This window comes from Astyanax mexicanus, chromosome 14, assembly GCF_023375975.1.
Source record: "Astyanax mexicanus isolate ESR-SI-001 chromosome 14, AstMex3_surface, whole genome shotgun sequence".
Classification (NCBI taxonomy): Eukaryota; Metazoa; Chordata; class Actinopteri; order Characiformes; family Acestrorhamphidae; genus Astyanax; species Astyanax mexicanus.
Window position 1 is genome coordinate 19,576,743 of NC_064421.1, and position 12,986 is coordinate 19,589,728.

At 41.7% G+C, this 12,986-nt stretch overlaps 1 protein-coding gene across 2 annotated transcripts in view; it reads right to left on the reverse strand.

Annotated features, from left to right (window-relative positions):
• The window catches only part of akap6 (A kinase (PRKA) anchor protein 6), a 131,495-nt gene that overhangs the window by 42,753 nt on the left and 75,756 nt on the right, over positions 1 to 12,986 (reverse strand). For both annotated transcript variants that reach the window (XM_007253777.4, XM_049463301.1), the window contains exons 8-9: positions 11,825 to 11,955; positions 6,574 to 6,694 (exon numbers count right to left, since the gene is read on the reverse strand). In XM_007253777.4, coding sequence (XP_007253839.3) covers positions 6,574 to 6,694; positions 11,825 to 11,955 — 252 coding nt within the window. The remainder of the gene's footprint in view (positions 1 to 6,573; positions 6,695 to 11,824; positions 11,956 to 12,986) is intronic.

The window sequence follows — 12,986 nt, forward strand, 5'->3', positions numbered from 1 at the left end:
GGGGAGAGAAATTAAAGAGAGAGAGAGAAAACCGAAAGAGGGAAAGAGAGAGAGAGAGGGGGGGGGGTAGCAACAGAAATATAGGAATATATGAAGATAGGGACAGAGAACTGAGAGAGAGAAAGAGAAATAAAAGAGAGAGAATAAGGAAAGAGACATAGAGAGAGAATAAAAGAGAGAGGGAGAGAGAGAGAAAGAGCGCACCTCAGTTATAACACTGAGTTCTTTGTGTTAAAGCCCTGGCACAGTACACACAGTCTATCTCTCTCTCGCTCGCTCACACACACACACACACACACACACATGATGGCCATGATAATGGGTGTTGTGTTGTGTTGTGTGGGTCTGTGTCTGTGCTGGATCAGTTGGTGTGAGGTGATATAGGAGGTATAAGGCAAGTGGTGAGAGAGAAAGTGAGGGTGGGCGGGGGAAGGTGTTAGCAGGTGTTGGACATGTTACTTTGTGTGTGTGTGTGTGTGTGTGTGTGTGTGTGTGTGAGACAGAGAGACACAGAGAGAGAAAGAGAGAGAAAGGTTTTCCAGGCCCTGCAGAACAAAGCAACCACCATGTTTGATTGCTGGAATGCTGTTGTTATGGTCATATACAGTATATGGCCAGATCATGGAATATCTTTAAAAAGTCCTATTGTTTTAAGCAAGTTGTGCAAACACACTTACTCTCTCTCTCTCTCTCTCACACACACACACACATACACACTCACTCACACAGACTTTCTAACCCCTGCCTGTCCTGGGGTCTCGAAGTGTTCACATTTTATTTTCAAAGAACAGTCACTTCTTTGCCTGCCAGGTTCCATAAAGTTCCTTGTCACGGGCGGCACAGGAAGAGGTTTATTAATCGTTTGTTTCCTGAAAGAAAAGAAGGGAAACAAGAAGATAAAAAAAAAACGTTTGTTTACTTTTGCAAGTGACCCTCTGGTTCCCCAGGCAACTGGCTCCATCACTGCCTCCTAAACAGACACACTGCAGCTTTAACTCTGCTAAAGTCTATTCATGCAGTCAGAGGCAGATACACTCCTCCTGAGCCGCCCTACACAAACTTCATCACACACACACACACACACACACACCTACACTCTGCTGCCCACAGACTGAGAAGCCAAGGGGGATTTCAAAGATTAATGAGTGAAACTTAATCAAAATTAGAAAAAGCATATTAATCTGTGTGTGTGTGTGTGTGTGTGTGTGTGTGTGTGTGTGTGTGTGTGTGTGGAGCTCTGGAAAATGCACCATGTATGTCTGATGCTAATGATGCGTTCAGGTTTCAGGTTCTCCCTCAAGTCCTGGCACAACATCCAGCAGACATACAACATACAGGAGAGAGAGAGAGAGAGAGAGAAATGGGGGGAGGCTGGGAAACACACTGAGAATTTGATATTAAGTAAGAAAATGGAAAACAAGAACGGGAGTTTGATATTAGATTGGGAAAGGAAAAGTAAGTAAAAGGAGAAATTATGAGAGAGAGAGAGAAAGAAAGTGTGAGAGAGAGAGAAAGAGAGAGAGAATCAAAAAAGAAAAAGAGTGTGAGAGTTAGGAAAAAAAGTGAAATGAGAAAAAAAATTAAGAGAGGGAAAAAAAAACAAAAGACAGGCCAAAGCTCAGATAGAGGGAAACAGGCAGACTGAAAGGAGGTAGAGAGACAGGCAGACAGAGAGACAGAATATGGGTAGAATAGGTTTTAGGTAGGGAAATAGAAAAATAAAAAATAAAAAACAAGAGACAAAGAAAGTGAGGCATAGAAACAAAGAATAAGAGTTTTCTATTAGATTGGGAGATGAAATAAAGAAAAAGGAGAGACAGAAGACAGAACAAATGTGGAAGAGAGAATGAAAAAAGACAAAAAGCAAGAGAGAGAGAGAGAGTTTGTAGCGATGATGAGAATCAACACCACCTGCTCTGGCTCCATAAAGCAGCAACGTGTGCAATTCCACCATCACAGCCATGCTGTCACACATAATTCATATAAACACACACACACAGACGCACACGCACACACACACACACACACACACACATCCCGTTGCTTTCCCCCACACATCTCAGCAGCTCTGACCCAGAGAACAGCCAGCAGCACCTCAAAACTTTACCTCTGATAAGACAAAAGAGAATTCTTAAAGCGCAACAAATGAAATCAGTGTATTTACCCCTGATTCCTTTGCTGAGCTTAAGACTTTCATCATGGTCCGGCTGTGGACAGTTCTCCGTGCAAGTGGAAGTGGCAGCAATGTTCATCAACACAGTAATAGAGGCATATTAAATATGTACTAAAGGTTTCAGAAGCACACAAAGCTGCAATTTAGGGCTTCTGACAGACCACTTCAATGAGAACAAACAGGGCCCTGTGGGAACACCTTTGCCTCTCACATCTCTGAGAAAAAGAGAAGATCAAACCTTTTGATAGAACAGGTCTAAGTTTGGGTAAAGAGGGGCTTTGAGCAGCAGGAGCATCAGAGCGTGCAAGATTATACAGAGATTTCATCCTGCTCTCAGTAAACACTAAAGGTATCCACTGTCTGCCGTACCTAAAGATGCCTCCAGCACACACACACACACACACACACACACACACACACACACACACACACACACACACACACACCTTAACACAACTAACGAGATTTGTGTTTACCGTTTGACTTCCACACTGTCTACAACTCCAGGCTCTGTATTCTGGAAAATGCTGTGCTCATAATGTTCTCCTTAAGTTGTTTTACAGTTAAAAATAAAATGATTGCTAGATGTGAATAAAGCTTCATGTAATCTTTTAGTAGGTTTTAGCTTTCGTATGGATGACGATGGTTGCTAAAAAATGCTTTTTGGAAATATCTGGATACTTTTGACTGAAGATTATTTTTTTAAATCAAAGCTTATTTATTCATTAATTTATTAATTTAAACGTCCATTCTAAACAAGCACAATTCACACTTAGACCTCGTTTATACCTGGTTGCTTCATGGATGAAGCCAGGTAGGAAGAAACATGGCTAATTTATGCATCACAGGAGCAGCTGTGTTTGTTTGTGTCTGTGTGTGCGTGTGTGTGCCTGTGTGAGTGATAGAAAGTTCTGCAAATTAGAATATTATATAAGACCAATTGGTACTTTTGGCAGTGTGGGCATTGTGCCAAGTCCTGCTGAAAAATGAAATCAGCATCTCCATAAAAGTTGTCAGCAGAGGGAAGCATGAAGTGCTGTAAGATTTTCCAGGAAAACACGGCACTGACCCTAGACTTGATATAACATAGTGGATCAACACCAGCAGATGACATGACTCTTCAAACCATCACTGACCGTCAGTAAATTACATTTCATTTAAAAATCAAGGGAGCAGAGTCTGGAGGAAGAGTGGAGAGGCACACAGTCCAAACTGCTCGAGGTCTAGTGTGTAGTTTCCTCAATCAGTGATGGTTTGGAGAGTCATGTCATCTGCTAAAGTCGCTGCAGTGTTTTCTCACAAAATCTTACAGCACTTACTGCTTCCTTCTGCTGACAACCTTTATGGAGATGCAGATTTCATTTTCCAGCAGGCTGCCCACACTGCCAAAAGTAACAATTTGTCTTATATAATATTCTAATTTTCTGAGACACTGATGTTTGGATTTTCATTGGCTGTGAGCCATAATCATTAACAATAAAATAAATAAATGCTTAAAATAGAATACTCTGTGTGTAATACATGTATATAATGTATGAGTTCACATTTGCAATAAAGCAACTTTTAAATAATATGATTTTTTTTTTAGATGCACTAGCATACCTTCTGAACTCAACAGTAGTGCTGCTATGTTTATGCTTCTATAAATAAATAAAACCTTTAAGAAATATTTAAAGTTTCCATAATAATCAATTGTGTTAACATGTTAATGTTGACAGCACTAGTGTGTTGCAATGTGTTGTTATACTTTTGTCTTCTTACAGGAATTCTATATATAACAATAGTAATAGCAAAAACTGTGTTTCTGTACACATGTGCACATGAGCAGCACTGTGTGTAACGGGTGGCGTTTTAGTGAAAGTGTCATCGGGTGGCGTTTTAGTGAAAGTGGGTATGATCTGTGAGAGGGCCGGTCAGCAGGGTCGTGCTGCGGGGATCGAGAGAGCGAGGTGCACGGGCACATAAAAGAAAGAAGAAAGGCATTATATTCCTCTGCTTTCTCTCTTACTGTAAGATATGACTAATGGTGGGGTCACTATGCCCGATGAGCAGGAAGATTAGTTCTGACCTTGGTGGCGACCTCGGACGGCTCAGAGCGTGCACGAGCGAGGAAGAGAGAGAGAGAGAGAGAGAGACAGAGGAAGAGATGGAGAACACAGAGAGTGGAGGAGGATGGAGGGCGGAGGAAGAGGAGGCTGCCTGTCATTACGGTTGTTTCCAGCGTGAGTCGAGTTGGTTATTAATTTCATTTCTTTATGATTCACAATCTGCTCTTTTGAAATATGCCATATGCTCCCAGCAATTGGTGTGATGACGAGTGTCAGGATCGGTCCAATAAGGCAGCCTAAATGAGGCTGATTTACAGGCCGCGGCTTCCAGCAAGCGCCGCTCTCTATCTCCCTCTCTTCCCCTGAGCATGGGTAAACACAAGCCCTGTGTGCACACACACATACCTACAATCAATCCACCAGCCCAAGCCGATAACGGCCCGCCACCCAACATCCAGCACACACACACACACACACACACACACGCGCGCACACATACACACACACACACACCGATAACAAACGTGCAAGCACAGTACATATTTATTAGTGCAGGTGGGCACGCAATCAATACACCCAAAGCCCAAAATCAGTTTGTTTTAATCATGAGCAAATATATTGACCTAACACAATACTGGCCTTCTTTATCTATCACTAATAAAAATTCATTGAGACAAGCTTCCTATACCAGCTGTAAAAGGAACGAGCCGCTATCTCCCGCACTCCCTCGCTCGCTCTTTCTCCGTAACTCTATCTCTGTCTACCTCTTCCTTCCTTTCTCTCCTTCCCTAGTTACACGGGGCTTCTGAAGGGCAGAAAAGTGGCAAAAAAGCAATATCGCCAGCCGAACCCAAGCTGAGATTTTTACAATCCCCAAGATTTACTCCTCCTTTCCTTACACTTCCTTTCCTCCACAACCATCTTCACATTTCCTCTTTTTTTCTGTTCTTACTGTAATGTGTTAAACCATAGCATCTGCAGGTAACACCATGACTGACCATGAAAATGACTGATTTTGTAATATTATATTATTTTATATTATTATATCTTTTTTATAGCGCATTGGAGAATGTGGTGAAAAGCACAGATAATACTCAACTGATCTAAACTGATACCTGCTTGCGTTTATCCAGAAAGTCGTGGAGCTGAAAGCATCTGGATGAAATTCTGGATGAGATTCTTTTACATTTTGTTTTGCATGCATGTATTCTAGAGAAACTAGGGCTGGTCAGTACTGACACAACTTAATATGGTTACATTTTATCTCTTTATCTCTTTTATCTCTTTTTGTAATTAATAATCTTAAGTGTCACTGACATTCCAAATATTAGTCACATGTATTTGAATATTTTTCAAAATATGCACAGGTTTTTGTCTGTGTTTTGGCTTCCCATCGACACCAAAACAATAATTTTGGTCACTGACAAAATGAAAAGAGAGCTTTTTAAAAACGCTGATGTCACAACGCATGCATGTTTTGGGGTGAATCTCATCTCAATATATCCATACCTCCTATACAGTAAACTGCAAATGATAAAACCATGTCTACACACAGAAAACACTAATTTCAGATTTCCACAAATGAATAAATGTAAAAACTGTTTAATTGTAAATATGTTTAGATTCATAATTTGTAGTTTAGTGGCCTGTATATTACACAACTTAAATAGAAGTGTGCAATTTTGGATTTAACTTCTATGCTTTTCCTCTTCTTCTTCTTTGTCTTGATGTCTCACTTTATAATGTACTGTTGTCCCATACAGTGCTAGCAAGCTTATGCAAGTGTTTTTGTCTCTGCATAGATGGAAATATTTTTTAAAAATAGAAAGGAGGGATTTCTTGTTTTTTGAGTTTTTTGTTTTTAAATATCCAGATACGTGTTTCCCATCATTTATTGAAACACAAACTATGTGGCAATGAAGACAACACAATATTATGAGTATGACAGATATCAATAGCAGTCACAGTCCTACAATATCTCACAGTCCTAATACAGCCTTTTTATTGCTTTTATTGTTGTAATTTTAATCACATAATTAACTGTGTAATTGCTTGTTATCATGCAATTACATATGCATAATTATAATACAGATGTATGGAAATTTGGGGGTGAGGCTTTTGGCTTTGGGCTGAACTAAAAGGTACTGATGGTACTGAACCCAACAGAAAAATGATTAATTACTACACGATTGCTAACCCTTGTGCTGACCCCAAAGAGGCACTAATATGAGAATTCAATAGGTGGTCGCTGAAGCAATTTGAAAATGTTACAGTATTCCTGTAGTGGTGATTTCATTGATGATGGTGATGGTCAACCTCAAATCTCTCTTCTACACCACCTTCTAATCTCACCTTATAGAGATGGTGCTGCTGCTCCTCTGACATCATCAGTTCGTGGCTGTCCGTCACAATGGATTCCATGTCCATCAGCCAATCCCAGAGCTCCTGGTACTCGGTCTGGAACTCCGATAGGCTAGGTGGGAAAAGAGAGGGAGGGGCAAGTTAAAGGTGCCCTCTGTGAGAGGCTGTGGGTGATATGAGCTCGACTCTCTCCTCGCCGGCCCGCTTGTCTGAGAGAGAGCGGGAGAGAGGGAGAGAGAGAGAGAGAGAGGAGTCGGGTGGCTCTGAGCTCTTTTACTGAGGGAATATTTGACAAGTGGAGGTAATTACTCTGTCCCGTTAGCGAGCGGCGCGCTGCGGCGCAGGTAAGTGAGGTGTGAAAGGGGTCGGGAGCAGAAGGGATCTTTAACCCGCGCTCTGAGTGACGGCTCCTGAGCCAGAACAGCTTAATTAAACATGACTTCACCTCCCTATTCCCCAAGCCTGCCTTCAGCCCCGACATGAAAGGACATCAAATATTTATGAAAGGAGCAAGGACGATTGCGTGCATGCTCACGCACACACACACTCACACATACTACATAGACATACACTGCTGTATGCAAGTGTATTGAGCACGTGCTCACTTACACAAGTCAGAATGCCTGGGCACCCACCGATACACACACACACACACACACAGGTGTCTAAGCTTTGGCTGTTTTTTTTTATGGCTCCACAGGAGGGCCACATGTTTATAAACATTAGCGGGAAAATTGTTCCGCATTCATATGGCTTTAGAACATTTTGACAGTTACGTCAAACTAGTGCCATTTTCTTGTCTGGCTTTCTGGAGAGTCGTCCCCAAAGGGGGAAAAAGACTATGAATGAGATTACACAAATAACTATCAAAAAGAGGGGAGAATTTCAATTCAAGCCAGACAGAATCTAAACAGAAGGGTGGTACGGAGCAGTGCGGCTCCATATGTAATTTCAACAAGCACGGTGGTGCGTATTAGCATTTTGAAGCAGGCGCTGATGAAACAAAACAATGGAGAAGAGTATATGAATATTTTATCTTCTTGTAAACATGACATTGATCAGACAAAATGACAAAGACAGCAAATAAGCAATCCAAAGACTGAAATGCTGTAATACTGATGTGCAGAGTCTCCCTGAGGCATGGCTCCGTCTGATTGCAAACCTCACTATGCCTTTTGGAAGTTAATCAGACAAATGTAGAACAATGTTCACCTGTGGGGTGAATTTAGCTGTGTTTTTCTTTAGCGGAACATGAATCTAAACACTTAGAATATAACCTCTAACTTAATACACGCCAACAAACAAAAAGCAATTTAAAGTCAAGAGCCATTCAGCAAGCTGGCTTCACAGCTTTTTAAACTATCAGAAGTATATAACTGCATCTGTATTCTCTGTAGGGTAAAATATAACACTTTATAAGAAATAGGTTCCATTGCATTGAATCTTTACTACTCAGCTCGGTTGCCCATTAGGTAAGTTTGGTACTTTTTTAGGACCTGCTTACCTGAAAGCTCACTTGAAATGTGTAGTGTACCCCTGCAGAGTGCTGATTGGCCATAGAAAATTTTCATTCTGCCATTCAAGATTCTGGATCTCTTTGGCAGTTTCCACTCTTACTGTGTTGATGTTCTAAAGATGATGTAGTAGTGATGTTTTTTTTTCAATGTTCCGGTGCTACATTTTAAGGGGGGAGCTGAAGTGGTGAAGGAAAACAAATAAGATCCCATGTACCAAATCAGGTACTGTAGGTATCATGTCGTGGAAAAGCAACATTTGAATGAATTCAACATTTGAATAAAATCTCCTTGAATCCTTGCATCCTTGAATTCAGGTCCAAATATCTGCTTCAGCTGCCCTCCAAGGAAGCACAGGAGCATTTTCAGTGTTAAGAGTGAGCAAAAACTGTTACACTCCTATTCAGCAGGTCAGCAGAGTGAGGCTCCAGCAGACGATGCTTCTTTCCTCTGTTCTTTTCCCATCCATTTAGCATTAATCTTGTGGCCCGCGGCCCTCTTTGTGGGTGGGGGAGCTGGCGGAGGGGTTATAGGGGTGTTACTGTACCTAATTCATCATCCGATCCTGGCCCAGCTGCCCACGCCTCACCCCGAGCGGCACGGCGAAAGGTTGGCCGCCTTATTGACACCTCTCACATCTCATGTGAAGTGACACTTTTATAGAAGGGGCTCTTTAATTTATGGTGTTAATCCCCGGTGCCTAATGTGAAGACTTCCCATCTCCCTTTTCCCTGTCTGTCACTCCCTCCCGTTCTTTTAAAAAGAGGTCTTTCCTGGAGACGGCTTTTGATTGGTAAATGGCAGCCGTCCCGTCTCTGTCAGCTCAGAGTTGAATGTGAGAGTTTATGTGTCTGTGTGTGCGTGTATGCACATGTGTGTGTGTGTGTGTGTGTGTGGACAGGCCTTGACAGAGGAGGAGAAAAGACAGAGGGGCCGATAGCTTTCGACAGCTCCTCCCTCCAGACATGTTTCCATGCAAAGGTAAGGGCCAAAGAGTCAAAACAATGAATCCTTGAGCAGGCAGGCCCGTCATTAAAATTCAAAGGATCATTATGTTTTTTTTTTTTTCGGCAAAAATAAATCATTAGAATGAGAGGCTTAAAAGGATTAAAACGATGCTTGATTCGAAGCCAAGGCAGCGAGTCGGGTCCAGACTCCAGAGTTCCCTCCACTGCATTAGAGTGGGCGAGAAAGAAGAGGGGGGGCGGCTTCTGAGAGAAAAAGTGATAAATAATGGTCTTGAAATGAAAATGTGTTATTTTTAGAAAACAACGCCTTGTTTTCAGACCAGCTTCTGCAATTTATAACTGATGGAAAAAGAGCACAATTACCCAGGCATTGGGCACATTACAGCACTGCATTTTTTTTACTTGGACTTGACATTACAGATCTATAGCAGAGACTATAGAGAGACCTAAAAGATTATATTTATTGATATAATTAAGAAATACAAGAAAAGACAATTACTATTGACCATCTGGGCTGTAATGCGCATGAAAAACTGAAATAAGAATAAATAAAGTAAAAGCTCTTAACATGAATCTTGTTTAATTTAACCCTTTTCTTATGCTGTGGGTCAAATTGACAATAAACGGAAATCAAAATGTTTAAATATAGGAACAATATTGCAAATTATTTCTGCTGTTTTTATATATTGTAAAGAACACTTAAATGGAACATTACTTATTTAATGTGATTATATTCTGTTTAGTTTTTTATGGTACACACATATGGTTCTTGTCTGGTAAAAAGATGTATTTGTAATTAATATAATAAGTAAACTATATAAGGGATTATTATTATTATTTTTTATTTTTTATTATTATACTGTAAAGTTTATGGGGAACATATTTAATTTATTCCTGGATTGTTAAACATGGTTAAACATTGGTTACACTGATCTGAGAATATGAAAGTTTACTCTGATTATCCCCTGATTAAGTTTTAATAGCTTTTAGGTAGTTTTAGGTATTTTGTAACATCAAGACCAGCCTTGACTGTGTTTCACGTTTATTTTCCACATGTAAGTCTTCATATACGTCTACTTTCTCTGTCTACTTCTACCTTTGTAACTTTCATTTTATGCAGTGGTTCCATATTTAATTCAGTTTTATCACTCATTTTTTTGGAATTTAGCCCCCAAAGCCTCAATCATTGGGACAGAAAACCAGACTGCCTAAAATAGAGCTAGTAAGTAGTTTCTGTCCACCAAGAACTGTGACTGGAGTACCATGGTCACCTTAAGCGCTGGTAAACATTTTTGCGCAGTGCCTTGAGGAGGCTCAGGAAGCGTCTGCGAAGCCTTGCTATAGAGACATACAGAGGTGCCGTGCTCGAGCAGTTCCCCTGATGCAGACATTTTTTTAAGGGAGAGTGTTAGCACACTCAAGACCCGGTGTCATCATGCAGCTGAGCTCTCGAGGCTTAAGGGGAAAGTCTGGAGAGTTTTATTCGTTGGACATTATGGACTTCCTCCTCAGTGCTCCTCTCAAATCTGTAGAGTCCCTCTAGGTGGCTTTCTGAAGGAAAGTCTGCTCTTAAGTCTCCACCCAGTTATCTGCAGAGCACTGGCACATCCAAGCACGGCCCCAAGGCTCCATCCAGTGCTCCAGAGAGCACTTTGGATGCCTTCTTCTAAGGCTTCATGCAGAGCTCATTGAGTTTCTAGTGGCCAGTGGTCTCCCAGTCTCCTGTACTGCCCTGGGTTGCCTTGTCTCCTGAAAGGTATGTTCCAGTGCCGGTCCCCTGACTGCCTGCTTCAATACCAGCCTCAATGATGCTTGCTCCAGTGCTGAACCCCAGGTCATCTTATCCTCAGTCTGCCTGCACCAATGTTGGCTTTCAGTTCGCATGCTCAAGAGCTAGTCTCTAGATTGCATGTTCATTGCCGATTCCCAGATAGCCTCTAAGTTTCAAGCTTCAGTGGCGTCTCTGGCCTTCGCCACCTGGCTTACAGCCCAGAATGTGACCACTGTCATGTCCTCTGTTCCTGCTAGTGTCCAGTTGCCAGCTTCACTGATGGCTAGCATTATTTCTCACCTTTCTTTGTCCCTGTTCCAGACATAGGTTATGTCTTTCTTTCCGTCCCCCATTCAGCCAGAATCCCATCTAGGTATATGTTCAGGCTCCTCTTTAAGTCTGTGTCTGTGTAGCTGTCAAGTCTCCTGTCTGATTAATTTTTATGCTCAGTTTTTGTCTGTAACATCTGTACACACCAAACCTGAATTATTTATAAGATTGCATCAGACGTGATTAAATGTATTTGTACATGTGTATCATTAATAGTATCTTGCACAACAAAAACACATAAATTGCCTTTGGATTATCTTTTGTAAACTTTTACAAGTGTCATGACCTTCCTTACACAAAAAGCAGTCTGACAGACTAGATGTGTCCCAGAGACTAGTGATTTTTAATAAAAATGAGAAGGAATAAATGTTATTCAAAAGAAATTGAAAGGCATTTCAAACATCCACATAAAAACACAGGTGTAATATTCTGAACGAGGGTGAGTAACATACTTACATAAAATTTCTTTTCCTGTCTGCTGATTTGTCTTTGCATAATCTGTAGTCCATTACCTTACTAAATATTGGTAGAGCTGACAGGCAAGTGGATCCAAACGGCTACCAGGTCAGGTAAAATAAAGAGGACAGCAGACAGGAAAGGTTTGAACAAAGACCTTTCCCTGGAGTGATGATTGAATGTTCAGTGAGCTTCTACTGTACCTGTTGAACTTGGACATAAGGGAGAAGTCTCTGTTCCTGCTGGAGCTGGAGTACTGCTGACTCCTGAGCTTTAAACTCATCTGATCCACAATATCCCTCTGGGCCTCTGCATGACACTGCTGCACCTGTGACTGTGACACACACACACACACACAAAGACCACATCAGAATCAGTACAATCATAGGCTTCTCAACTTTCCCACCGCAGGGTGCCTTGGATGTCTTTTAGAGTTACAGTAAGTGCTTTTGTTGGCTACACACATATTTTAGATCCTCTTGCCACAGTAAGCCACAAAAAAACAACAATACCAGCCCAGCTTTCATCTGAAACTCACTATTCTCATACTGCTTAAATTAGTAATGACATCCCAACCCCACACGCAATACCACGGATCAGTCAGGAAAGGGTTTGAAGACGTGGAATTAGTGCTGCTCCTCACGAGCAAACCCTGGAGTTTTGATGTGAATAGCTATAGTCACTATGTAGAGTTTGCAAATGATTGGTTAGGAAAAAAAACTGCACATTTCAGCTGTGCATCTGTGCTTGAGAAAATTGGTTACATTGGTCGAACGGAGATCAGTTATTGCCCAAAGTATGTGGAGATGAATCTGCGGCAAGCCAATAAAATTTCCAACAGCCTGCTTTGATTTTTAGCTCATTTCTCGACACTGTATGAAGCGCTGCGGTTTGCATTCCTTCCAGGATCCGCTCCGCCTGCTCCGCAGATGCCTCCAGAAAGGTCAAACAATTCCATGAATGCAAACTGCTCCTCAATCAAAGCTACCCTTGATAATAAACAAGCAAATCAACAGAAAGATGTGTTGCCTTTTCATTCCATTTATTGGGCGGGTATCAAACGCCCGGCTCTGGCGCTTTTCTCATTTGGGAGGAATGAAATGAACCTAACTAGGAGCTCCAAGAAAATTAGCGGCGCAAGTGTGGCGAGTTCTCCTCTCCCCCTCGGAGGAATTTGCTTTCATTTGCCTTCATTTCGGATTCACTCAGCTCGCTCGCCGATGCCGTGTCAGGATCCTAATTACTCAATCCCGCCGGAGCTGCTTACACACACAATAATGACTAATGCCCGCCACAGACAAAAGCAATTTCTCCTGGCCACCTTGAGTCTGAGGACAGTCCAGCCCAGCACGAAGCCCCCGTGCG